Source organism: Podarcis erhardii (assembly GCF_964252035.2).
Source record: "Podarcis erhardii genome assembly, chromosome: 9".
NCBI lineage: Eukaryota > Metazoa > Chordata > Lepidosauria > Squamata > Lacertidae > Podarcis > Podarcis erhardii.
The window spans coordinates 50,838,162-50,865,985 of NC_138512.1; the positions used below are offsets into that span (position 1 = coordinate 50,838,162).

At 40.9% G+C, this 27,824-nt stretch overlaps 1 protein-coding gene and 2 long non-coding RNA genes across 5 annotated transcripts in view; 1 reads left to right on the plus strand and 2 right to left on the minus strand.

Moving 5' to 3' along the window:
* LOC309350557 (uncharacterized protein) overlaps positions 1-7,219 on the minus strand; it is a gene marked incomplete at its 3' end in the record, with an annotated part of 123,527 nt that extends 116,308 nt beyond the window's left edge. The window contains exon 1 of the mRNA XM_081877522.1: positions 7,008-7,219. Coding sequence (XP_081733648.1) covers positions 7,008-7,062 — 55 coding nt within the window. The 5' untranslated portion in view covers positions 7,063-7,219. The remainder of the gene's footprint in view (positions 1-7,007) is intronic.
* Positions 1-27,824, plus strand: part of LOC309350451 — a 685,906-nt gene that overhangs the window by 646,414 nt on the left and 11,668 nt on the right. Inside the window, exon 1 of one of the 3 annotated variants that reach the window (XR_014160387.1) lies at positions 27,692-27,815. The exons of the other annotated variants lie outside the window; for them this stretch is intronic. This is a non-coding gene — a long non-coding RNA (uncharacterized lncRNA). Of the gene's footprint in view, positions 1-27,691; positions 27,816-27,824 lie in introns of those variants that run through there. 3 annotated transcript variants of the gene reach the window in all.
* The window catches only part of LOC309350450, a 158,540-nt gene continuing 142,457 nt past the window's right edge, over positions 11,742-27,824 (minus strand). The window contains exons 6-7 of the long non-coding RNA XR_014160384.1: positions 25,508-25,811; positions 11,742-11,953 (exon numbers count right to left, since the gene is read on the minus strand). This is a non-coding gene — a long non-coding RNA (uncharacterized lncRNA). The remainder of the gene's footprint in view (positions 11,954-25,507; positions 25,812-27,824) is intronic.

Consider the following 27,824-nt stretch of genomic DNA (forward strand, 5'->3'; position numbering starts at 1 on the left):
GCTCAAGCTGTTTTCTGTTCCCATTGCTTATATTTCCTCAAGTAGAAGCAGTGTGATAATCTCATCTTGAACATTGATCTTTTCTTTTGCAGTGACATTTGAGGCTGCTGACCAGGTCTCTGATTTGCATATTCTGGCTCCATTATTTTACCCCATTTAGCTTTTCCTGAAATATTAAGAAGGTTTGGAGTAGGTAGAAAGGACTAATCAATATTTGTACTGGCTACAAATTATTCCCCTGTGTGCTTTTCATCACACAGAAACTTTAATCTCCTGTACCTTTAAAAGATTATCATCTATCAAAAACAATAACTAGCCCATGGTGAATGTCTCCTTTTGGACCAATAGAAGCTTTGCTGCAAGGGAAAGAGACCCTAACTATTTAATGACCGTAATAAAGTACAATTATATTGCAGCGGTGTCTGCAACCTCAACTGCGAATAAGCTTCCCACTTACCATAGCACTGTAGATCTTTCTCTGCATAGAGCAACTCAGTTTTTGCCAGTTACAATTGCCGCAGTGGAATTATTTTACTGTCCTGTTGATAAATGAGCTTTATGAGCCATTTGCTGAGTCCTGTGTCTCGTCAGGAGCACAGTCTGTATATACGCAACTTGTCAGCATCAGCTCTCACTTTTCTTTCACTTCCACATTTTTATTCATTGACAGCTTCCATCATGACATTTAATGACCGCCATTAGATAGAGAAAAAATTGACGAGTGAAATCTTTTCCTAGTTGCAGTAATTCTAGCCCCTTTCCAAGCAGGATATTTAAAAAAAAAAAAAGAAAGAAAAAGACTCAACTTCTGGAGGAGTAGGCACACATTTTCAAGGTATAAAGTGGGTGTTTTTGGCGAGCTCATATTAAGGTTGATAGAAGCCTTGCCAGGACCAATGATGCTATTATTGATTATGCCTTCAGTAGCCTACTGTAAAATGGCTCACATTTATTCAGATTTAGCTGCCTGCAGTTTGGAGAGCTCCAGTGAGGGAGGCTAGAGCAGAGTTTCTCAAACATGGGTGTCAAGCTGTTTTTGCACTACAGCTCCCATCATCCCTGAACACTAGTCCTGCTAGCTAGGATGATGGGAACTGTAGTCTAAAAATAGCTGGAGACCAAAGTTTTGGGAAACACTGGGGCTAGAACACCATTACTTGTTTGCTCAGTTTCTGTTACTATGGCCCAATGGTATACTACTAAGCCCAACATATAGCCAACCAAGCTTTCCTCAGAATGTTGTTGTTGTTTAGTCGTTTAGTCATGTCTGACTCTTCATGACCCCATGGACCAGAGCACGCCAGGCATGCCTGTCTTCCACTGCCTCCCACAGTTGGTCAAACTCATGCTGGTAGCTTCGAGAATACTATCCAGCCATCTCGTCCTCTGTTGTCCCCTTCTCCTTGTGCCCTCCATCTTTCCCAACATCAGGGTCTTTTCCAGAGAGTCTTCTCTTCTCATGAGGTGGCCAAAGTATTGGAGCCTCAGCTTCATGATCTATCCCTCCAGTGAGCATTCAGGGCTGATTTCCTTAAGAATGGATAGGTTTGATCTTCTTGCAGTCCACGGGACTCTCAAGAGTCTCCTCCAGCACCATAATTCAAAAGCATCAATTATTCAGCGATCAGCCTTCTTTATGGTCCAGCTCTCACTTCCATACATCACTACTGGGAAAACCATAGCTTTAACTATACAGACCTTTGTTGGCAAGAGCCATTGAAATTAATGGATCTGTTAGCCATGTTCATGCAAGTGTGTGTGACTACTTTAAGCAGGACTTGACTACAACTCATAGACAAGTTTCTTGAAGGGTTCTAGCCCACCAAGTGCTTCCTCTACCCTTGGCTAATAAAAGCAAGCCAAAGGGGATTGGCCAGGTGGAACAGGGATGCTTTTGATGCTTTGTGTTGCAGGAGGGAATGTTATATCAGCCTTAAAGGAGGCAATGGTTTGTCTCCTCCTTAAGACTGAAGTATCAGAAGTACTTGACAACATTCACCTGGTTGCTAATATCTCCTTGGGCAACTGATCAGTAGAGGAGGGCAAAATGGTGAACAGGTTGGAGTCCAAGTCGTACAAGGCAAGGTTAAAGGAGTTGGATATGCTTAGCCTAGAGAAGATGAAGAGGCAACATCACAGTCATATTCAAAAAGTTGAAGGGATGCCACATACTTGATAGAGCAAACTTCTGTTGTTCCAGAGAATGGGGCCCAAACTAACATGTTGAAAGGGAAAGAAAAAGGGTGGGACTAAACATTGGAGAGAACTTGCTGATGGTTCAAGATGTTTGATAGCTGAACAGGCTGCCTCAGAAGGTGGTGGACCTTCATTTGATTTTTTTAAAGCCGATCAGGGATGCTGTATTAATGGATATCCTGACCTGAGCAAAGGAATTGGGCTAGATGATATTTGAGGACTCCTCCAACTCTGTAATTCACTCTGCAAGTCCCAAATATATGAAGAAGTATATTGGACTTTGCAAGGTATACCAGATAGCAACATTCCACGGCTTTGTCATAAAATTTCAGTATTATTATTATTAATTGTTTCCCATGAGACATCTCAAAATAATTTACAATAAAAGAGTTACATATAAAAAACAGTTTAAAACAACTGCATATAAAAACATTTGTTTGTAAAGAACCATAAATATAAAAACAGTTTAAAACAACAACACATGCATAAAATCATTTCAGATCCAGGACAGATAACAAATGGGATAAATATTTTAGCAGGCTTGGAAAAAAAGGATTTGTAATCAACATCAGGACAAAGCAGGTTTGTAAGTGGGTCATGTTGCAACAGCTGACTATGTCATTCGCATGTCTTTGTGGCCTGTTAAAAGGGGGTGTAGCTTATAGCTATTATGTTTTCTGCTTATATAAAGAGAGAGGTGTAATTTCCACAACAAGCATAGAATCCAGTTCCTGGAGGAACAGAAACTCCCTCCTTACACAATTTCTCTGAGAATATAAGTGCCTGTGTATGCAAGTCCAGGAGTGAAGGCTCCTGTGAATTTCAGTGTGAGCAAAGGGGAAAGTTATTCAAAATGTATAACTTTCTCTGTACAAAGTGGCATTCTAACACACACACTGTTCAGTATATTTGGTTTAATTCACAATGAAATGGAAAATGCCTGTTTGTATTGATGTGATACACTTAGGCACAAAACACTTAAAGTGATAAGTGTCCTTAAACACTGCCTTTGGGTTGGTTGTGGGGTTTTTTTAAGGATTGTGAGAAAGGATTAGTCTCTGTGTAAAAAAAATTGACCTCGAATAAAGGGGAAGAAAAATAAAAACTTGCAAGGAAGTATCTGACTCAGAATAAAGCATCCTGGTAATGGAAGTGCTGAATAAATAAATAAGAGAAGACAAAACTATAAAAGGAATAACACTAGGGGAGAAAGCATACAAATTAAAGGCATTTGCCGATGACCGTATTATTATGACAGAGAACCCAAAAGAAAGTTTATTAAAGGTATTAGAAATATTCAAGACTTTTGGGCAGGTGGCCACGTTCAAACTAAACAGCTCTAAAACAAAGCTCTTGGTCAAGAATTTAACAACACAGGACCGAGATGATCTAGAAAAAGCCGCAAATTTGAAGATCTGGGAAAGGCAAAATATTTGGGAATATGGATCTTTGTGAAAAATATTGACCTATTTCAAGATAACTACATTGAGACCTGGATGGAGATTAAAAGAAATTTAGAAATATGGAACAGATTAAATTTATCTTTCTGGGGGAGAATATCCACCATTAAAATTAATGTCTTGACCAAAAATGCTTTTCCTACTTCAGACAATTCCCGTGATCAGGGGAACAGGTTGCCTCAGTGATAGACAACAAGACATATCTAGATACATCTGGCAGGGGAGAAAGCCCAGGATTAAACACAAATTATTAATTGATATTAAAGAAAGAGGGAGATTTTCCCTCCCAGATCTGAAACTCTACTATGAGGCAACCTGCTTCTCCTGGATCAGGGAATGGTGTATATTACAAAACACAGACCTGATAGATCTGGAAGGGCATGACAACTGTTATGGCTGGCATGCCTACTTAGGCTATGATAAGGTCAAGATACTCCATGGCGGATATCTCCCCTTGAAGCAATGGCAGTGACGACGAAAAATATGCAAGTAAATTGGCCGACATACAAAGTACCATTAAAAGAGAAAGAAAATCAGTTGAAACAAAAAAAATTGAAGAAATCAGGGTACACCTGTCAGGTTGGTTACAATATCACCAACTTCATGAGATATTTAAACTTGACAAAAGAAATGGCTTTACGACAGAACCCTCCAGAATGGAAAAAGAACTGATTAAAGGGAAAACTCTCTCCAAAATGTACCGATGACTCCTTGACTGGAAAGTCAAAGAGGAGGAGGTAAAATCAGTAATGGTTAAATGGGCTCAAGATTTAGGTCACAACATCCCTATGGATGCCTGAGAAAAACTATGGAAGGTAGATATGAAGTTCACCACATGTTACACTTTGAAAGAAAATTTTATGAAGATGCAATTCCACTGGTACTTAACGCCACTAAAACTATCTAAAATGTATAAAAATAACTCAAGTAAATGTTGGGGATGTGGGGAAGCAGAAGGTTCAATGTTACATATGTGGTGGAACTGTAAGAAAATAAAGGATTTGGGGAGTGTAATTTATAATAAGCTCAAAAAGATGATTAAGGTCTCCTTCATAAAAAAAAACCCAGAGGCTTTCCTCATGGGGATACTAGGCCCAGATATACCTTAAAAAGTGAGGGAAATATTATTGTATGCTACAGTAGCTGCAAGAATATTAATCTCTATGAATTGAAAAGGAGAAAAAATTCTGACTAAACTGGAGTGGCAAAGTAAACTTCTAGAATATGCCAAGCTGCTCAAAATGACAGGGAAACTGAGAGGTCATACTGATGAAACATTTATTAAAGAATGGGACATGTACAAAAAATACCTTAAGGAACATTGTAATAACATGACGTCAATGGCAGGCCTTGAATGACATCTGTGGTATGATGGATAGGAGAAGAAATCATTAATGAAAATTAATAAAAGAGAATGAATAGTGCACTAGATGGATTAAGTTGTAGATACATGATAGGGTAATGGGAAGTCAAAATAGATGTAAGAAGAATTTATTGTGATCTAAGGTAACAAATAAGTTTTCTTTTCTGGATAAATTTTTTGTTTGTTTTTTCCTTTTAACTTTTTTCATTGTTTCTTTTTAACTTTAATAAAGCATTAAAAAGGGGGGGGGAGAATAAAGCAGCCCACTGTGCACTTGTCTGGGGCAAATTGCAACATGCCCAGTTAATTGGCCCTAGAAGCGACATTCCCTCTGTTGATTTTGCCCAAAATATTCAGTCACAGGTGTAATTGGATGTGCCCCATGTTCACGATAGGTCCATAATATTTCCCCCCTATCTTTTCATTATTAATAATTTCAAAGATTTCAAGCTGCCCTGAGCCCCTAGGCCATACAAGTGCAAACAAAATATATATATCAAGTTGAAACATAAAGGTAAAAAAAAAAACCTGTTCAGGAAGTAATCAAATCTATATGACTTTGGGCTTCTGTGGAACCAATATGATAAAACATTCCCTAAAAGAGTTAAAACAGTTTTCAAGACAATAAAATGGAGGCTTGAATGCCAGAAACCGAATTCTGCCCAGAATCTTTTCAAAGCACTTAAGAAGCCTGGAGGTTGGGCTGGGTACACAGTGATCTCCACCTGCTTCCAAATGTTTGTTCTTAATAAAAACCATATGTTTTTATTGAAAGAATGGAACCTTTCTATCTCCAGCACACATCCATACACAGAGATACGCTTTATGATTTTTTAAATCTTTCTATGATTGTGTGCTGATCTTATTTAACAGATTCCAACTGCTTATTTTATTTTTTTCACCCCCAGAAATGTTGTTTAGGACATGTATTTTTACCCAGTGGCAGCTGATGCCCTGCAGGGCAGGTGGATTGGCACCACTTAGTACGCATTTCAAACAACACCCTTCTCTTGTCACGCAATACTCCCATAACTCCAGCACTGTTTCCTGCAGTTCTGAATTCACATGGTAATAGTGGGGTTGGCACTCATCAAAGATCACTGCCACTTAAATCTGCTGTTACAAGACGACTGCGGGTGGGATAAGGTGGGTCGTTCTTTTAACAACAAAGTGCTAAGCGAAAGCATGGAAATGTAGGAGACTTCAGAAAGGGAATGATGTCAGACTTTCTCGCCGCTCCTAGCAGTTAGTGAAAGTCAATGAACAAGGCAAATTATATCTTTCCGCAAGCAGACTGCAAGTTGTGTCAAGGTGCATCAGTGGCAGATGTACCTCAAATACATGGCATGCATTTATTATATCTTATACAATGAGCTCAAGGGAATCAACTTCATATTTAAGTGCAAAGCATAGCTGTCAATTTACAGATTTGAAAATAAGGGACCAGCAGCCTCGAAAATAAGGGATCAGCAGCCAAAATAAAGGATCAACAATTACTTTGATAAAATACATATTTTGTTGCATGCAAATGGCTTTAGATACCTATTAGGTCCATAAATTACCATATAGCACATATTCAACACAAAAAAACAGCAACAATTTGTTATTGACAAAGGACAGCTGGACATAGAAAGGGCCCCATTACCTTCAGTAGCTTATTTAAGGGACATCATCAATAAGGGACGGCAGCGGGACATGGCGCTGGGATAAGGGACTGTCCTGCCAAATAAGGGACGCTTGACAGCTATGGTGCAAAGGCAATAAGAAGTACCCTTTTCGATCAGACCAGGGGTATATCTGGTTCAGCGTCCCATTTCCCGCAGGGGCCAGTGGATGTTGTGGCAACATTTTGACACTGCTGCTGTTTTTAAAAAAATCCTTATTTCAGTGCTAAGGGTGGAATACAGTAAGAAATAACACAAAACGAAACCAACTCACCAGTCAACAAAGACAGAAAAACAGCACAAGTAAAAAAATTAGCTTCCTACCTCCTTGCCATTGGCCGCCCTCTATTATCAGAATGTGTGCACCAGCTAGTCCCATCTTCTATTATGCTTGCTGCACATAAACACACAACCCGTCCACAAAGCTGTATAGTGTACGTTTGGGCTTGCCACTGAGCCCATTTTAAAATATGCGTGCTTATTTTTTTTATAAAAAAAACTGTCAAGCGATGACCCATTTTAAATTTGGATGCTTTGCTAACAATTAACATATGCAAGTGTGTAATTATTGGCTCTTTTATCTCAGAAAACTGGCAACTCTTACACAGTGAGATTGTTTTAATTGCTTTAACTACCTCCTGAATTAGAGTTGGTTCATTTTCAGTCAAAACGTTTTCTCTGTTCATTTGAAAGTTGGGAGTTTGTAGAGGGGATAAGTTGAACTTGTTTAGGATTTCATTGTGACCATGTTATTCTGCACTGGGATTTGTTTACTCCAAAGGTTTTTAAATCCTCATAGTTTTTTTTGCACAATTCACAGAATTTACTAGTTGGTTTCTTCAAAGCCATTGGAATGATGTGAGAAAGCTTATAATATATTTGATGCCTGACACACTTTTTAATGATGCACAAGCAGAAAAAAACAGGGGTTCAGGCCAGCATACAAAGTACAACAAATGTATTCATCACAATGTACCTGCCATGTACATTTGTTGTACTTTGCTTGCCATACATTTTGTCTTTGTATGCTGGCCTGAACCCCTGGTTTTTCTATTTGTGTATGTTTCTATACAGTGGGTTCCTTATTTTTGTGCACACGTTTTAAAGAAATATGCCATCACATCTCAAACGATAACCATTGTAATCTCCGTTATTTTATCAGGCTTGGCTATGGTGACATATAAAACTTGGTGTGGCCACTACTTAAATTCTTAATATACTGGGAGCTGAATTTCTTAGGATTCTATTTCTAGGACCCTTGGGATGTTTTTACTAAAGATTAAATGGAAGTGTACATGTTATACTATCTTCATTATGCAGTAGTTCTTTCATTGTTTTAAAAGCATCAGCATCTCCCAACTAAAAGCAACATAAAATATAATATTATTACGGGTCACCTACGTGCCACCCCATCAGAATCACTTTGATCTATCACATGCTGAGAAGCCCATTCATGTGAACTGATCTGAGAAATGAAGAAGTGCAGTATTTCTATACCATCCCAGACCTAATGCAGAACCCATCTTTGGATTATGCCTATCACATAGATACCACTAGAAACCCTTCCCTAAAGGTGGCTTCTCCACACAGTGGTTATAATATGCACACCTTTTTACCTTGTGGATTGCCACAATCACATGAACAATCTCCAATGCCAGCAACACAAGTTCCAGTATTTGCTGGCACTGAAGTGGACACTCTCTGGAGAATCCACACGGCAAGAGGTTCTCATGTCTTACAGCTGTAGAATATAGTAATTCTTGTGCATAATGATTCACCTGGAAATTTCACTGTGTTCAACCCCCAGGCATATCTGGAGAGGGTAAACTGTTCATTGAAACCAATTAATTAAAAAAAAAACCCACTAAGACTTTATATAACTTTATATAACTATTATTTTCAATAATATAACTCACCAGGTGGAGAATACTAATATATATGTATGTATATGTATATGTGTGTGTGTGTCATTTGTAAAGGGAATCCTTGTATGACTTAATATTTATTATTTGTTGGAGCTGCACTGTACTTTTGTCCTTCCAGACCATGATGTTTTATGGTTTACCTTTTCAATTCTTTGTTTTCTTTCATTTTTTTTTTACTCAGAAGCAAGTTTTCAGTGGCCTTTACTTCCAACTGGGGGAGAAATTTGCATCAGTTTGCATTTGAAGGAAAACTGACTTAATTTGCACTTTCTAAAACAATACGTGGCCGGCCCACAGCCATCCTTCATAATTCATACTTCTCTGAATTTTGCAATACAGTTCCCCTGCCAACTGATACATGCAAAAAAACCATCATGTACAAGAATGAGGTGTGGCTTAAAATGAAAATATTCATGAAAATGATACACAAATATGCATTATATTAGGGGAAATGCTTTGCAAAAATGTGTATATTGGGAGCAATTTGCACTAAAATGCTGAAGAGGACTTTTTTAAAAATCACAAACTCTTATGTAAGTGTGGAGAACTGAACTTCAGACTGGAAAGATGAGAAAGTAAAAGAAACTGAAATTGAAAGCCTTGGTTAATGGCATCTTTTCAAAGTATTGTCTTCCAAAGTGGATGGAAAGCGAGAAACAAGCAAACCGTAGAACCGCTTGCATCCATGTTAAGGGAGCAGAATACTGAGAGAACATAAGATGGAATCTATCCACAACACTATTTCCCAAAGATGTGCTGCTTGAGGCATTTGCAGTGACAGTCCGGGGTTTCTATTCAGCGTGCAATCTAGGCAAATGATTGGTATCCGTGAAGCAGTTCTTTCACAAAACCCAGGGAGCAGTGCAGTGACACTTTTGAAATCGTTCCTGAACATAACATATTTAGCTTGTGAAGCAATGGTGAGGAAGTGACTATGATAAGGGCTCATTCAGTAACAGTCCCAAATTGATTGCTTCCTTCCTTGTGTAAACTTAGCAGGCAGCCCTTTGGGCTCGTTTCCGAAGGCCAGCTCAGCACAAGAGTCTTATCGGAAGGAAACGGAATGCAAAAGCCTAGACGGCTTTCGATAAGGCACGTCTTACAGCCACAAGTTTCTTCCCCCTCCCCCATTCTGTCTTTGTTCAGAAACGAGGAATGTTTATGCTGCATACTGATGCAGAACAGGACATGCACATTCAAACTCTTTCTGAGTAAATAATTTTTGGATTTTTTGGGGAGGGGGGAGAGACTCACAGACACGAGTGCCATAATTTCATGTGATGCATTATCTGTGCCGTTATCCGGAAAACAGGGATCTGGCACTCATTATCTGGCCTTAGAAATATTTAGGATAGACTACTTAAACGTCTGGTTGTTTACTAAGTAGGCAATTTTCCAACAATATGCTATAAGCAATGAATTCACATGTAAACACCTTGAAGCTAGCAAAGACTCCAGGTGCTTCCTGAAAATGCAGAGGTACTTTCTTTCTAAGAACTTACATATTGTAGAAGAAGGATATTGACAAGCTGGAACATGTGTGGAGGGAGGGTGACCAAGGTGATAAAGGGTCTGAAACCAAGTCTTATTAGGACCACTGAGGTGATTTTAATTAGTATTAGTATTTTATTATTTATATGCCGCCCATCTGACTGGGTTGGCCCCAGCCACTCTGGGCAGCTCCCAACAAAATTAAAAACATAAGAAAACATCAATGATTATAAACTGAAGGGCTGCCTTCAGATATTTTCTGAAAGTTGTGCCTGCTTCCCTGTAACTTCATTGTTACGGGGAATAAAGCTGGATCACTGGTTTTCCATAGGACACTCAATATTCCAGGGCTACCGAGCGTGTTTATTGGGCCGCATGAGTGGGAAGGATTGCCGCTTAGGCTGGTTGTTGTTGTTGTTGTACTTCTGCAAAACCTGGAGTTCATCTAGGCATACTGATTCTTTAGGGATGCGGGTGGCACTATGGTCTAAACTACTGAGCCTCTTGGGCTTGCTGATCGGAAGGTCAGCAGTTTGAATCCATGCAACAGGGTGAGCCCCTGGCTCTCTGTCCCAGCTCCTGCCAACCTAGCAGCTCGAAAGCATACCAGTGCAAGTAGATAAATAGGTACTGCTGTGGTGGGAATGTAAAGGGTGTTTCTGTGCACTCTGGTTTCTGTCATGGTGTTCTGTTGTGCCATAAGGGGTTTAGTCATGCTGGCCACATGATCTGGAAAGCTGTCTGTGGACAAACGCCGGCTCCCTCAGCCTGAAAGCCTTTGACTGGACTTAACTGTCCAGGGGTCCTTTACCTTTACCTACCTTACTGATACTTTCCTCTTATTTCTTAGTGGCCCCATTATGGGTTCATTTCTGTCAGCAACGCTCACCACCCAAGTTTGCTATTAGAAGGAGTGATTTAGACAGGGGTAGGCAACCGTATCCCTCTGCATATGCCAAAGTGGGGCAGTGACATCCTTAAGGCCAGCATTATAGGTGAAACAATAAACTTGCTGAAATAATGAAGTAATGAGTAACTGATTGTTTTGAGCAAGAAATTGCTCGGTGCTCTGTCTGCCCAGTTTATAAATCATTGACAAGCCCTGTTATGCAAGCGACCACTGGTGCTTAATGTAGCCTGAATGTCAGCTTGTTAGACACAATCTGTTGATCTTTCCTCTGGGCCATGTGTGTGGAGGGGGCTGGGGAGGAATCAATCGGATGTTGTAGAGCTAATAAGCATTTAATCACTTTAGACAATCCAAGTCAGCTAAAGAGATAGACCTGAAAGGTGCCGAAATGTAAGCACCTTCTTCCTAGTGGGTCTGAATACATCTAGAATAGTTAGATAGGAAGGCTTTTTCAAGGCTGCATATACACTTACTTGGGTGGAAAACCCATCCCATTACTTTTGACTAAATATATATAGAGGCAATATGAATTGGGTCAAATGAATTTAGAAAATAGCATATATTGGGGTATTTACTGACTCATCAACCAATTCATATAAAAGAGCAGGTTTTCCCATCCTTATATTTAATAGCAGTCTAATAAAAGACAAGCTATTACTATGTAACTGCCAAAGTTAGTTTCTCTGAACAACAGGGACACCGTTTCAATGTCCTAGAAAAGTCACCACCAGATCACACATATCAAAATGATTTTTTTACCCCCACTTCTCATACATGTGTTGATCATCCCCAACAGTTTTCTTAGGAATGCACTAACTCACTTTTTAAAAATCAAGAGGCTCACTCCAAGAAGGAAGACAATTGCAATGATTATCTCTTTCTGATTTGGCTGATGGCCTGATAAGAGTTCAGCTTTATAAGCAACATCTGTCTTTGGAAAGCAGCTTTCGAAAAAGAAAAACAGCAAAGGTTAGGAAAGGGGTTGGAGGCAATATCAAATCTATGTTTTGTAGTACAAACACGGAGAGTTACATTCCTATATATACGTACTTAACATGAAAATGGTCCTGAGCACACTAGCTCTTACAAGTAAACGTACTGCACAAGTGATGGTGGCAAACGGCTTCTAAGTCAATAGTGCTAGGTCCACTGACCATGCAAGGAATTATTATCATCATGCATACTGATGGCAAACTCATTGCCTGAGTGCCTATCATTACATAGCCAAAATGGCACTTTCCCCACACAAGAAGAAGGTGGCATCAACGGGCATGAGGAAGCTTGACTAAAGTAATGAGTAACTGATTGTTTTGAGCAAGACCCTTCCCCTCTGCAGGGAGGTGGGACCAATTCGGATGGTCCGCCCCCGCCACTTAATGGATCCAAATGGTTTCCAGAGAGTGGTAGGGGATGCCTTATCCCATGTTGATGGCCTTTCAGCTGATTCCCTGGTGGCCCGCTGGAATGCGGAGTTAACCAGGGCTATCGACTGTCTGGCTCCGAAGCGCCCTCTCCGATTGCATGGAGCCCGGACAGCTCCGTGGTTTTCTTCGGAGCTGAGGGCAATGAAACAATCGCTGAGACGGCTAGAGCGTCGGTGGCAAAAAACTCACTCCGAATCTGACCGGACACAGGTTAGAGCTCAACGTCGAGCCTACCAAGTGGCGATAGCGACGGCGAAGAAGACTTTCTTCACCGCCTCTATTGCATCTGCAGAAAATAGTAGCAGGAGACTTTTTCAGGTGGTTCGTAATTTAACGGAACCACCTTTACCACCGGGGCTTTGTAAAGACCCCAAGATCTCCTGCAACGATTTTGCAAAGTTTTTTGCAGATAAAATCACTCATATTCGGAAGGAGCTAGACACCACCGTGGGAGCAGGGCTGGGGCGGGAGAGTGCTAGAGCTCTGTCTGGTCAAGTTGCATGGAATCGATTTCAATCCATTGCCCCCGAGGATGTGGACAGGCTGCTTGGACGCATGAAACCAACCACCTGTCTCCTGGATCCTTGCCCATCCTGGCTAATAAAAGCAAGCCGGGAAGGGCTGGGCGATGGGCTCTGCGGGGTGGTGAATGCTTCCCTCTGTGAGGGAGCATTCCCAGATCCGCTGAAAGAGGCGGTCATCAAACCGCTTCTTAAAAAACCATCTTTAGACCCGGCCAGTATGGCCAACTATCGCCCAGTCTCAAATCTTCCATTCTTGGGCAAGGTAATTGAGCGCGTGGTTGCTGAACAACTCCAGGCACGCCTGGAGGATGCGGACCATTTGGATCCCTTCCAATCGGGATTCAGGCCTCATCATGGGACTGAAACTGCCTTGGTCGCGCTGGTTGATGATCTCTGGCGAGCTAGGGACAAAGGTGAGAGCTGTTTCCTAGTTCTGCTGGATCTCTCAGCGGCCTTTGATACAATCGACCATAACATCCTTCTGGACCGTCTAGAGGGGCTGGGAGCTGGGGGCACTGTTATACAGTGGTTTCGCTCCTTCCTTCTGGGCCGTGTTCAGAAAGTGGTGGTGGGGGATGAGTGTTCAGACCCCTGGGCCCTCACTTGTGGGGTGCCTCAGGGTTCCGTCCTCTCCCCCATGCTTTTTAACATCTATATGAAGCCGCTGGGAGAGATCATCAGGGGGTTTGGACTGGGTGTCCATCAATATGCAGATGATACCCAGCTCTACCTCTCTTTCAAATCAGAACCAGTGAAGGCGGTGAAGGTCCTGTGTGAGTGCCTGGAGGCGGTTGGAGGATGGATGGCGGCTAATGGATTGAGGTTGAATCCTGACAAGACAGAAGTACTGTTTTTGGGGGACAGGGGGCGGGCTGGTGTGGAGGACTCCCTGGTTCTGAATGGGGTAACTGTGCCCCTGAAGGACCAGGTGCGCAGCCTGGGAGTCATTTTGGACTCACAGCTGTCCATGGAGGCGCAGGTCAATTCTGTATCCAGGGCAGCTGTCTACCAACTCCACCTGGTACGCAGGCTGAGACCCTACCTGCCCGCAGACTGTCTCGCCAGAGTGGTGCATGCTCTAGTTATCTCCCGCTTGGACTACTGCAATGCGCTCTACGTGGGGCTACCTTTGAAGGTGACTCGGAAACTACAACTAATCCAGAATGCGGCAGCTAGACTGGTGACTGGGGGCAGCCGCCGAGACCACATAACACCGGTCTTGAAAGACCTACATTGGCTCCCAGTACGTTTCCGAGCACAATTCAAAGTGCTGGTGTTGACCTTTAAAGCCCTAAACGGCCTCGGCCCAGTATACCTGAAGGAGCGTCTCCACCCCCATCGTTCTGCCCGGACGCTGAGGTCCAGCGCCGAGGGCCTTCTGGCGGTTCCCTCATTACGAGAAGCAAAGCTACAGGGAACCAGGCAGAGGGCCTTCTCGGTAGTGGCACCCGCCTTGTGGAACGCCCTCCCATCAGATGTCAAAGCGATAAATAACTACCTGACATTCAGAAGACATCTTAAGGCAGCCCTGTTCAGGGAAGTTTTTAATCTGTGATATTTTAGTGTATTTCTGGTTTTTATGGAAGCCGCCCAGAGTGGCTGGGGAAACCCAGCCAGATGGGCGGGGTACAAATAATAAATTATTATTATTATTATTATTATTATTGAAGGTTTTCAGAAGTATAAGAAAGGGAAAGAGGGGCATGTTTATTTCAGTGAATCATCTTCGCAGGTATGGTAGACCACCTGGGCTGTGAGTTCTGGAAGACCTGCTTCCTGCCTTGCAGACCTTTTTATATCCTATGTCCTTTTAAAATGTGGTGGGGGGTTTTTGGAGGGGGGTATTGGGTTGATGTTTTTATTTTGATTATATATTTTGTGGTTTTATATATTGATTTTGTTCTGTGAACCACACTGAGACCTCCGGATATAGGGCAGTATATAAAGTCTAATACTAATACTGTACTAATAATAATAAAACCTGGTTTGGAAGTGGCCCCAGCTACAAAAACTGTGGCTGTTGAAGAGGCCAGCAACTATCTTTGCTGACTCTTAATGCAGACCCAGGTCACAGAGCCTGAGCTATGAACTACAATTGGCAGGACTGGCAGCAAAAGCAGCATATATGTTCTGCACTTATTATACTATTTCATTCTCTTGTTAATGTTGCTGTTTAAAATATGCATTTTTATATTTGACTTCCTTTAGTAATGTTTTATTTTGTAATATTTAAGATAATATTTTAATTTCCTGTTTATTGTGTTGCCTTGACAGTATACTTTATATCTGACTTTCTCCAGTAATGTTCTATTTAATGTGCTGCAAACCACTTTGAGACTTTTTCTTAAAAATATAAAGTGGTATAGATATGAAGTGATTAATAATAATTGATAATAGTTGCTATATTCGTTAGAGGGGTGAAGTGTAAAGCAATTTATCTTAGATCCAGGTTTGTTGGCAACCAAAAGAACACCAAAACTTGTTTTTTAATTGTTTTTGTGAGTTGCATTAAATGTTTTGTGCACACTGCCTTGTGAGCTAAAGTTGTGAAACAGTATATATGTTTCATAAGTGGGACTTGACAGGCTTAGAAACAAGAACTTTACTTAAAACAAGCTGTTTACTAGGTTGAAGTTTGCTCCCACTGCTTTCTTCCCAAATACCATTTTATGTGTTGACACAAAAGTATGATTTGAATGCTTCTCAGATGAAAAGGTGCAAGACAGGCATTCTATATAGTTAGCAAGCAGCTAATTTTCTCTCTGTACTCTGATTTTCCCTTACATTATTAACCAAAGGTTACAGTTTTTTTCAGATACGAAATAAAACACTCAGCTTCTGGGCATTAACAGAGAGAACATGAAAAGGTCACCATGGTGAGCTCATAAGTTCTGCATTCATAACTTGCCTTTCAAAGCAAATAGCCACAACTGCAAGGGCTATTGAAGTAGATCAGTCAGAGCGGCAGGAAATTGTTCCCAGCATGATGCACATTTTCTCCTTTTTATTATCACTGTTTTCATTCATAAAGGATCACTTTAATAACCGACAAAGGAAGAAGCTGCCAGGACAACTGAAGTATGCTGCCTCATGCTGTGGCTAAAAGCATTGGTACTTTGTTACTATGAGTAACCATTGCTAAAAATGCTACTGGGGGACACCATTATTCCCTGGTATTAGGACAACATTACCTCCATTTTGCAAAACATGCATAGCTATTTGTGGGAAATGAGGGGTCCTCTGTGCTACTCCTCATTGGCAATCCTTTAGCTACATGACGGATCGCTTTCCTTCGCATCTGGATCAATTTTTTTACATGCAGCTATGAATGGCAAACAGTGGAGGGGTGCATTTGTAATTGAGCAAACCATCCCCCTCCAAAATCATCAGAAAACTAGCTAGCAAGTCATAAATCAATTATGGCAAGTGGGATATGAAAATTTGGCCATGGTGTTTAGCCAAGACCACAATTTAACTGGTATAACTTTGTTTAATAACAAAAGAATGTTATTTAGGGTGCATAATTTATGTAAATATTGCCTACATGCAAATACATGTACATGCAGTGCACACAGAAGAACATACTTAAACTGTATTTTTGTTATTAACATTAAAAAAAGAATACACACATAAAGTAAATTCTAGTTTTTCACACACACACACACACACACACACACACACAAACCAATATACAGCTAGCCCTAGGTTTTGGGACTTTACAGTGTTGTGCAGAAATTCAGTATATAACAGCCATTCCAATGTTATCCAATGTTATTCACATTATTGATATGAGCCAAGAGGCTAACTAGGACAAAGGAACTTTATCATGAGTAATAATAGACCTAATAACAATGAATAATAATAATTGAAATAGTAAGAATTATTGACTAATAATGAAAACAAATAAAACAAAGGACAATTGATCCTACAACATTTTGCAAAGAGTATCCTTCAGAGGCACACATTTGCAAACATTGAAATCAGGACTTTTTCAGCCAGAACTCGCCGGAACTCAGTTCCGGCACCTCTCAGGTGGGTGCCATTGCCATTCCAAGAGAACAAGGGAGGGGTTCATGGTGAGTTCTGGCACCTGCCCCAACCCCCTAACCCCCAAACACCCCAACAACAATGGAAGAAAAGTCCTGTTTGACAGTTGGCTGGCAGAGAAAACTACACTCTTTCATCTTCTCACATAAAAAACCAAGAATAAGCCCCAAATACCTGCACCTCCCCACCTCAGAAGGAGGATGGGGAATCCCCAACATAGAAGCATATTACAATGCCAACCAAATACGCCATATAATCCCATATATACTAGAAGATGAGACAAAACAATGGGTACACCTAGAGAGGGACACAATTGAAAACACCTGCACCACAACATACCCACTCCTCCCAAACAAACTAAAGAAAATTCCCACAACACTTAACAGGTACACACAGACCATGCTCAAAGCATGGAAAACACAAATAGGCAAACTATCCCCAACCCCAACCCCACTAATTCCCCTGGCGTACACCCATTATTCTACCATGCAGCACAAAACCTCCAGACAAAAACCTGGCGAACCAAAGGCTTATATCGCCTAATAGACTTTTATAAAAATAACAAACCCTTGTCAACACAAGAAATACAAGACAAACTAGAAGACACCCAAATGACCTGGTTAACACAACACCAACTACATGCCTTCTTAAACAACCCAACAGTAAAATCAGCAGCAACTAGGCCCCTGACAACCTTCGAAAACCTCCTCCTAACAACAAAGGGAAACGGTAAAGGGACGGTATCCGCAATATACAAAATACTACTCCAAAATCCCGCAAATCCCCTAGACACAATCAAAAAACAATGGGAGAATGACATAGGCTATGAGATTAACCCCACTCAATGGACCAGAATGTGGTCTAAACCCCCCTTTAAATCCATATCAACGAAAAGAAAAGAACTCACACTGAAACTCACCTACAGGTGGTACCTAACACCAAGGAAACTAGCGCTAATACACCCAGGAACCTCACCAAAATGCTGGAGAGGGTGCACCTCCACAGGCACATACCTCCACATGTGGTGGGAGTGTCCCAAAATTCAACTATTCTGGACAACAGCCATACAAGAAATATGTAAAATAACTAAGCAAGTAATAGACATCACCCCAGAATTGGCCCTACTAAACATCTTCCAAGACAACAATGCCCATTTACACCACAAAGAACTCATAACCCACCTGCTCTCAGCAGCCAGAAACATCATAACCAGACACTGGAGAGACCTGTCAGGAGTAAGCATGGACCAATGGTACCAAATAGTATGGGAAACAGCCCTACTAGAAAAATTAACTAATAAACTGAAACTGACACGGGGACAAACAGAAGAAGACGCCTTCACCCCGGTATGGCTCCCCTTTATCACATACACAGCCCAGCAGGACAATGACAATAATCCACCAACAGCATACAAATCAATATGGCTAACCTGATCCAAAACACCCACCCACCTCACTCACACACAAAAACAAAGATCACCACAGCCAATCACAAGCAAACAATCACACCCTAAGCCAACCCCAACCTCTCTCACCACCAAAGGAACACAAGTGAACAACACAAGCAACGCTGACACCAAACTCTACATACATTAAACATAATAGAAACACCGCCACCCGACCCCACCCCCATCCATCCTCCCTCTCCCCACCCCCCCCTTTCTTTTTTCTTTCTGTTTTCTTCTCCCCCTAATGCCTCAACAAATGAAACGGATTTGTAAAAATGTTACATGGAAGAAGAAGGGGAAAAAAAATACGAGGCACTACACTTCTGCAAAACAAGAAAATCCTTAATAAAAAATATTTAAAAAAAAAAGTCCTGTTTGACCAGTATTTGACAAGAACCTATGATTTATCTAGTATCCCTAAAAAGTAAATCTCTCCTTTTGAAAGGATTCAATAAGTTCTTCCTGAACTCTCCTGGCATGGTAAAAGTAGCCAGGTTGAACAAGTCTCATAGAACTGGAAACTACAAGAATTTTGTCCACAACCTCAGACCACATTAACTGAAACTCATGTAGGCAATTGCAACTTTACTGAAACACCAATAAAAGGCAATTCTGCAGTGGAAACAGAAAAGTTACAGCTTTGCATACTGTCATTTCCTAAGGAAATGAGGACTTTAAAATAAATAAATAAAACACCCTGACGATTCCTGAGACATTAGTTTATAATGCTGCCAACTACATTTTACAAATAGCTCAATCTTTCAAATCCCTCTTTGACAATGATAAATTAACAGTGCTTATAGCTCCAGACAATGTATAATTACCAATTATTTGCAGAATAAAGAGTGAGCAATAGAAGCACATAGTCGTGCTGTAACACGTACTACATGCTCAGGAAGAATGTGCCACTGTTTCAGGCAGCCGCCTCTTTTGTTGTTTGAAAATTATGCAAAACTCTTTCTTCAGCAGATTTTAATTGCCATTACAATGAAACTGCATTTCATATGTTATCTTTGCAGCTTAATATAATGGTTAGCCAATGTGCCTTTGTGCTGTTTTTCCAGATATTAGAAATTCTATTTTTAATATTTTTTAATATTGCTTTTATTATTGTCAAAGTACAAATCAGTCAAAATAGACAACAAAGAGACACATAAATATAAATAATATTTATATTCAAAGACCTAGAAGTACAAAAGTTAAGAATAAAGTAGGCCTCCCTTTCATGTAAAGACAAGACACATTAGGGAGGGAAGAACAATGAAGTGAAAGGAAAGTAGTTGAAAGTTTCTGAAGAACAACAGCAGAGATTATTCTATGTGGAATTAAAGGGGTAATTCTGTTAGTGCTGACATCAACTAGCCAAGTGGGGGAAGGGGGAGATGTTCTTCAGCAACCCAGCTGAGTAGCATGTTTATTGAGGTTGCAGGTGCTCTAATTGTCTGTGTAGTTCTGAGGGAGTTTTGCTCTGTATGTTTAATTGAATATCTACCTGTGTGGGTGGTGCTGTGGGTTAAACCACAGAGCCTAGGACTTGCCGATCAGAAGGTCGGTGGTTCGAATCCCCACAACGGGGCGAGCTCCCGTTGCTCGGTCCCTGCTCCTGCCAACCTAACAGTTCGAAAGCACGTCAAAGTGCAAGTAGATAAATAGGTACCGCTCCGGCGGGAAGGTAAATGGCGTTTCCATGTGCTGCTCTGGTTCGCCAGAAGTGGCTTAGTCATGCTGGCCACATGACCTGGAAGCTGTTCGCCGGCTCCTTCGGCCAATAAAGCGAGATGAGCAGCGCAACCCCAGAGTCGGTCACGACTGGACCTAAAACCTTTACCTAAGTACAGGGCAGGAGGTAAAAAAGAGAGGAAACTTCTCTGTTCCTTTCTCTATTTTTATTCAGTTTCCTCAGTAAAGTGTAATCAGTATTTCTTTTCTCTCTGGACTCCATCTGTGTTATTTAAGTGACTTTGCTAACAGAGAAAAGCCAGCGAAAATAGCCGTGTCTTGAAATACTTGACAGTGCAGTAACCGAGAAAGAGAGTCGGGTGTCAGGTGGAAGGGCATTCCAATTGAATGAAGCTTAAGGGGAAAGGGAGCTAGGCATGGAATACAGTAGTTTAACCAAAAAGAAACTTGATAGCCATAGAACAGGGACGTCCCTTTAGCTGTTGTTGGACTACAACTCCCATCATCCCTGACCATTGGTCATGATGGGTGGGGCTGGTGGAAGCTGGAATCCAACATCCAGAGGGCCGCAGCTTCCACATCCCTCCCATAGAGAAACAGATCCATGGAAGATTATATGGAGAAAGAAGAGAAGTTTATCTATAAAGGAGGGAGACCTTGGAGGCATTTGAAAGTAAATCCATGAAGTGGACAATGAAGGTAAAAAAAGAAGAGAAATCAATTAGGCGGATAGGATGTGAGTGTTGGCTGAAAGGAACCAGTGCAGAAACCAAGGGTCAGGAACTCCAGTATGAAAACAAAAGAGCAAACTGAGGATCAATTAAGAGAACTATAATTCCTCTTGATATACTGCTGCACCTCATTCTCAAGGGAGTTAATATTAGACATGCATATTGTGGGATCCCCTTTCAGTGATATGACACGTTCCCATTCAGCGCAGTTGTTATAATGATTGCTGATATCCACCACAGTTCTTGGTCATGTCAACACTCCTCAAAGGAGTTAACTCGACTGGTGGCATACAGCTGGAGTTCTAACTACTGTCAGAAAATAGTAATGTATAAGAGGTCTAATTAGTCTGAAGAGTGCTGGTGTTTTTCTTTTTGTCATGGATTATACTAATCTTCTCAGTGTGTGCTATATATGCAGTCGTTGGGTTGACTCCAAAGGGCTTCTTGTGAGAGTGGGAAATAGACTCTACACATACAAGGGGGTGCCCCTGATTTATCTCAATTCCTTTTTCAAGATGCAGCCACATCCCACACTAAGAATGGCTCAAAACTGCATGGGAGAGATTCAGGCACATAGATGTGAAGCATTTTTTTCACCCCTCAAAAAAAGAAGAATTTGGGGAACTGTGGTTTAGCCCAGGCTTCCTCAAACTCGGCCCTCCAGATGTTTTGTGACTACAATTGCCAGCATCCCTGACTACTGGTCCTGCTAGCTAGGGATCATGGGAGTTGTAGGCCAAAAACATCTGGAGGGCCAAGTTTGAGGAAACCTGGTTTAGCCCCTCACAGAGCTCCAGTTCCCAGCACCCTTAACAAATTACAGTGCCCTCTTTGTGTGGGGGAAATGTACTTTAAATGCACTTTAAAAGTCTGGTGTATACACAGCCTAGAATTGTGCAATTAAAGTGAATTAATGGGTTCTGTTGCTCTAATCCACTTGAAGAAGAAAAAAGAAAGAATTGGACACCTTGAGGTTTGGAAACTTAATGGAAAATGCACTAAAAAGTGTGGGATAAGTGAATGACTAGAGGAAAGATGTATAAAATGTCCCGCAAGCAAATCACAATTAATTTAGGATAAATGTTCCTTGTGATATAGCCATCCCATAAAGAAATCAGAATGAATGCTCAATGAAGACTGGATATAATCTAACCTCCAAATCAGGGTGAATGTGGAATAAATAGGTCACCTGGAAAAGTCCCAACTTTTCAGGGGGCTGCAGTAGGATGATGGGAAAGTTGTCTTCCACAGGAAAAATGTCTGCTCATAACTCTTAGGATCCAACCCAATATTTGTGGCTTTCTTCATCAAATGAAAATGCAAGAAAGAATCGGTTGTATCCAACAGTTACATGAGTGGAAAGCAGCTTATGAAACAGTTTTTTTCCTCTCACCCTCCTGTGCCCCACTGGATATGCCCAAAGGCCTGTTCAGAGGGTTAGGGTGGGTTACTATAGGATTGCAACAGGAGAAGCATGACCCAAAATATGTGCTTACATAAGGGGAGGGAACCAATGTACATCTATGTAGTTGGAGCCTTAGAGTTCACTTGCAGCAACATATATTTAGGATGAGGTCCCAGATTCTACCAGCATAGTCCACAACGGAATTAAACCAAAGTACTTGGATTTAAATGGATTGTCTTGCTGAAGTCAGCAGAGCTAATCCAGCTAAAACCAAACTCACGTTGTTGCCAACTGAGGTGTTAAATGCTTACATTGTATTTGGAAATGCAACAGTGGCTATCAAGTAATTTTGTACTGGTTACAGTTTTACCTTCCTTCTAGATATAAACTAGCTTTAATTAATATCAGAAGGATATAACTGATTTGGAAGCATTCCTATTAACTTCTTGGTTTTAAACCAGGACTTTGTAATGTACTTCCAAAGAACCAAACCCAGGCCAGCTGTTTTCAGAAACAGACATTTCTTATCTTTCAATATCATTCATTAGAGCATATTAGGGGATGGAAGGAATGCCACAAAACAACAAGGTTTCTAAGTTCCCAGAAGATTTGTTACAAATTCTAAACCAAAGTAGTTCTAGGCCTTAATTTATGTAGACATTTTCCCCTGATATTGGCAGGAGAAGGGGCTTTTTCCTCAGCTAGTGGTAAATATTATATAAATAGAAATTGCTAAAATCTCAGATTCCCAACAACTGGAAATCTTTTTCTGCTGCTCTTGATCTCAAAAGCTGAAACTTCTTCAAGATGACATTAATGTCTCATCTACATTTTGCTAAAATAATAAGGAACGTCCATGTAAATCTACAAGACCGTTTATATTCTACACATCAGTAAGGCATCTTCCCATAATATAAAACTTTTCTGTCAGCAAATCTTATTGTTAATATGTCTTAATCTTAAAGGGGGGGTGGCTCAGTGCCAATTCACATGTCTGGTGAAAGCATTCTGCACCAAAGATGACCCAACAAGAGATTGATGTAGCTCTGTGACAGAAGCCAGAGAATCCTTGGTTCAACTCTTACCTGATCCACACATTCACTGATTAGCATACAATCCTGTGCATGTCTATTCAGAGGTAACCACCAGTGAGTTAAATGGGACTTACTTCTTGGGAAGTGTTTATATTAGAGATAGTTCAATGTGGTGTCCGCCAGATGTTAATGGATTCCAACTCTCAATGGATCCAATAACAATGGTCAGTGGTTAGGGAGGATGGGAACTGTAACCCAACAACATCTAGAGGGCACCATGTTGGCTATCCCTGATATATAGGATTGCAGCCTTTAAAGCCATGATTATTTCAGCCTCAGTGCACCACCACCCCACCATGTGCAATATTGGGCATAATAATGTGGGCATCTTGTAAGGATGATTGAGATGAGAAAATACTTTGAATATGCAGAAATAGATCATATGTAAGCTATTATAATAGTGTTTGTGCATCTATCGTATTAGGATAAAGTGGTGGTATTGGTGTTATAGTCAGGACAAAGCCATCGCAGCTAGAAGGGCTATAGCTCAGTGGGAGAGATCATGCTTTGCATATGACAGGTCCCAAGTTCAATTCCTGAGGTCTGCAGGTAGGTCTAGACTAGAGAAACCTTCATGTCTGGTACCATGGAGAATTGCTGCTGGCTATTGTAGACAATAGTGAGATAGTGAAATCAAGGGTCAGTGTCCTTCCTATATTTCAATGGATTACAGTTTGGACTACAGTGGTACCTTGGTTCTCAAACAACTTGGAACCCAAACACTGCAAACCCGAAAGTAAGTGTTCCAGTTTGCAGACTATTTTCGAAAGCCGAACGTGCTCCGTTTTGAGTGTTACGCTTCCGATTTGAGTGCCACACTTCCATTTTGAGTGTTACGCTGAGGTCTGTCTGTTTTTGCTATTTATTTTGCGTTTTTGTTTTTGCGGCTTTTTTGTGACTATGGAACCCAATTCAGCTACTGATTGATTGATTGATTGATTGATTGATTGTGTGTGACTGCAGTACAGTGATATTTCGGGTTACAGGTGCTTCAGGTTACAGACTCCGCTAACCCAGAAATAGTACCTTGGGTTAAGAACTTTGCTTCAGGAGGGGAACAGAAATCGCACGGTGGTGGCCCGGCAGCAGCGGGAGGCCCCATTAGCTAAAGTGGTACCTCAGGTTAAGAACAGTTTCCGGTTAAAAACAGACTTCCAGAACGAATTAAGTTCTTAACCCGAGGTACCACTGTACATTGTTTATTGCTTTCATTTTATGGATCAATGGTCTTGTTAGACAGTAAAATTCATGTTAAATTGCTCTTTTAGGGGTTGTTTTTTAAAATCTGGAACAGATTGATCCATTTTGCATTACTTTCTATGGGAAAGCGTGCCTTGGTTTTGGAACGCTTTGGTTTTGGAACAGACTTCTGGAATGGATTAAGTTTGAGAACCAAGGTACCACTGTATATAATTATTTTCCTCGGCCAAATAAATGTCATCAAGAAATATGTCATTAATTTATAAAAAATGTGTATATACTGCTGTATCGTAAATAGATATCATATATCATAGCAGTCTGCAATATGAAAACATAAAACCAAACAATAACATCATAAAAAGTTAAAAACAAGTTAAAGGCAAAAAGAAATTGAAAGCAGACATCAACAGACCATTGTGATTGATGTACTCTTAATTGCCTGCATAGGCCTGGCAGAATAGAAAAGTTTTCAGCAGGCATTTAAAAGTTGGCACATAAGGCACCCGCTGAATCTCTGTTGGCAAGATTATTCCACCAGACTGGGCCAATGACACGAAAGGATCAGTTTCTCATTGTAGAACCCAATCCCAAATTGGTTCAATGAGAAGTTAAGCACTATTCAGCCCTACTCACTTTAATGTGAATTGTTTGCTAAAGTATTAGGAAATATTCAAAGATGTGATTAACTTAGGTCAGCATCCTTAGATGAAAAGAGCCATTCAGATGTTGGTTGAACTGAACTTATGGACTAATGGCAATGGGTCCTTAACATGTTTTACTTGCTGTAGTAGGTTTACAATGACCGCCTGCAAGGGATTTCAGCCTAGCTAGTCTCCATCCAATTCGTACATCTGATGAAGACAACTGCAAGCAAAATCAGTGCATGGCCAAGTTCTCACATTTCGTGCTGAGAGGAAAGGCTCCAGATTTTTCCAGGACCACTTACTCAGTACATCTGATTATGTGCTACAGTGTCAAAATGTGACTGCAGTCAGCTGCCTTGTAGGCATGCTCTTATCCTTTGAGACCCATAGAGCAACAATTGCTTCTTCCAACCTTCTGCATCAGACTGCATCAATAGCAGTTTGATGCATATTGCAGCTGGATGTCTGAAAGGTGCTGCCAGAACTCGAATGCTTCCTCTGTGGCTGGCTGTCCTCCTTGACAGTGATGGGCTGGAAAATCTCAGGAGAGGATCAGTGCTCAGGGTATTCTGGCAATTCCTGGGTTGGCCAGGGTCCAAGGTGGAGCTGCAGAATTCATTGAAACAGAATATGGAAGTTGACTGTCAAGCAGTCATAAAATCCAAATCACAATGTAAAATACAATAAATACAAAAATAAATTGCAATTAGGTTTAATAACCTTCTGTATTTACGTGATCTAATGCGCCATTGAATCTAATGCGCACCTCAGTTTTCAAAACCTTGAAAGCAAAGGAGTATTTGATGGCACCATCAAATCTAATGCGCACCCTAACTTTCATGACATAATTTGGCTAAAAAAGGTGTGCATTACATTTGAGTAAATACAGTAGTTTATATGTTCTAGTTAGGCTAAACAAGACATTGGATAATAAATGTAATATGAATTTCTAATTGAAAGAGTATCCCTTACAAACTGTTAGTCAATCAGTATTATTATTATTATTACTACTACTATTACTATTATTACTATTCACTTTCTCAGTCCCTTTTCAGTCAAATCAAAGTCTCCCATACAGTACAAAAGCACTAAAAATAAAGCATTAACAACCACAAAGCATTAAAAATAGTATTCCATAATTGTAATATTGTGGGCCCAAGGTGCAGAGGAACCACGGGCAGCAAGCCCCAGGTGAGACTGCAATCAACACAGGACAAGCATTTGAGATTTGCATGGCCGTGCCTTCCTTTTATGCCCAGGGAGTAGACCAGAGTAAAACCTGTGTGTGTGTAGGCTTCACCTAGGTCCACTCACTACATAGGCGCCGACTCCATGGGGCCTGAGGGGGCCCGAGCCCCCTCAAAAATTCGTTTGGGGGGGCTCTGCCCCCCCCAATAATTTAAGAACATTATTAGTTATATTATGCTTTGTAAAATCACAAAATTATGTTGGTATTTTTTATTTTCCTTGTTTGACGATAGTTACCTTTTAAAATACATTCAGTAATGAGTTAAAACAAAGCCACTCCCGATCTAGACAGTGGGTGGGGTTGCAGGCTCTCGACCCATCAACAAGCGGGGATTCCCCCTAGCTCATTAATATTCACCGCCCACGGCGGCAGCCAATCGGCTGCCGCAAAGGGCGGGCCCTCACAGGTTCACTTAAGGTTGGGGCAGCCCGGGGCTCGCCCCTTTCGTTCCCCCAGCAGCAGCGGTTTGGAGGTCTTGGGCCCCCCCAATATTTTTTATAAGTCGGTATGGGCCCCCGCCCCCCCCCCAATATTTTTTATAAGTCGGCGCCCCTGACTCACTAAGCCACACCCCCAAGCTCACCACAGTTCTTAATAAATAAAATAATATACTGAGGACATTGTTTTTGTTCGTTACTATGTTGTGTATTTTTGTGTGTTTATATTGTAAACCGCCCTGTGATCCTTGGACGAAGGCTGGCATAGAAAACTAATAAAATAATGAAGTAAATGATGTGAATTTGCTTGGATACTATTCATGTTGAATCAGGGGAGCTATTTACTACTTAGTCAAATACTAACAATTTTAATAAGTCTTCGGCATGATATGAATGTGTAACTTGCATGTATCTTGAGCACAAAGCTTAAGTATTGCTCTTCTATTCATATGGCAGTGAATCACACTTACATTTTGTGTGATGAAATGATTATATCTCACACAGCATACTGAAAAATCCAGCCTAAAAGTGAGCATAGAGTGGGAACTGTGACTGGGGAAAATTCTGAAGTGGCCAGAAGAGCTGGTGGATGGTATTGAAATATCAAATTTAAAAGGGGGGAGAAGTGCCTGCATTTTAGTGAGTGGCACAAATCGCAGTACTTAAGCCAAGGGAAATGAGATGAGAGTGTTTTTGTACTTACGATTATGTGGCTATGTGGCCAAGCACAGTAATGGAAAACGCTGTGGAATTCAGAGACTCGAATCAACTCACCATCTGCAATAGCAATATAATTCCAGGAAAGATAGCTGTTCAGTCTTGTTTTGCTTTTGTTTCATAGTGGGATGGTGTAAGATTGTTGCAGGAAGTAGTGAATTGCTGAGAGTGTGGACTTGGGCAGACCCAAGAAAAGAACACTAAAATGTGAGTGAT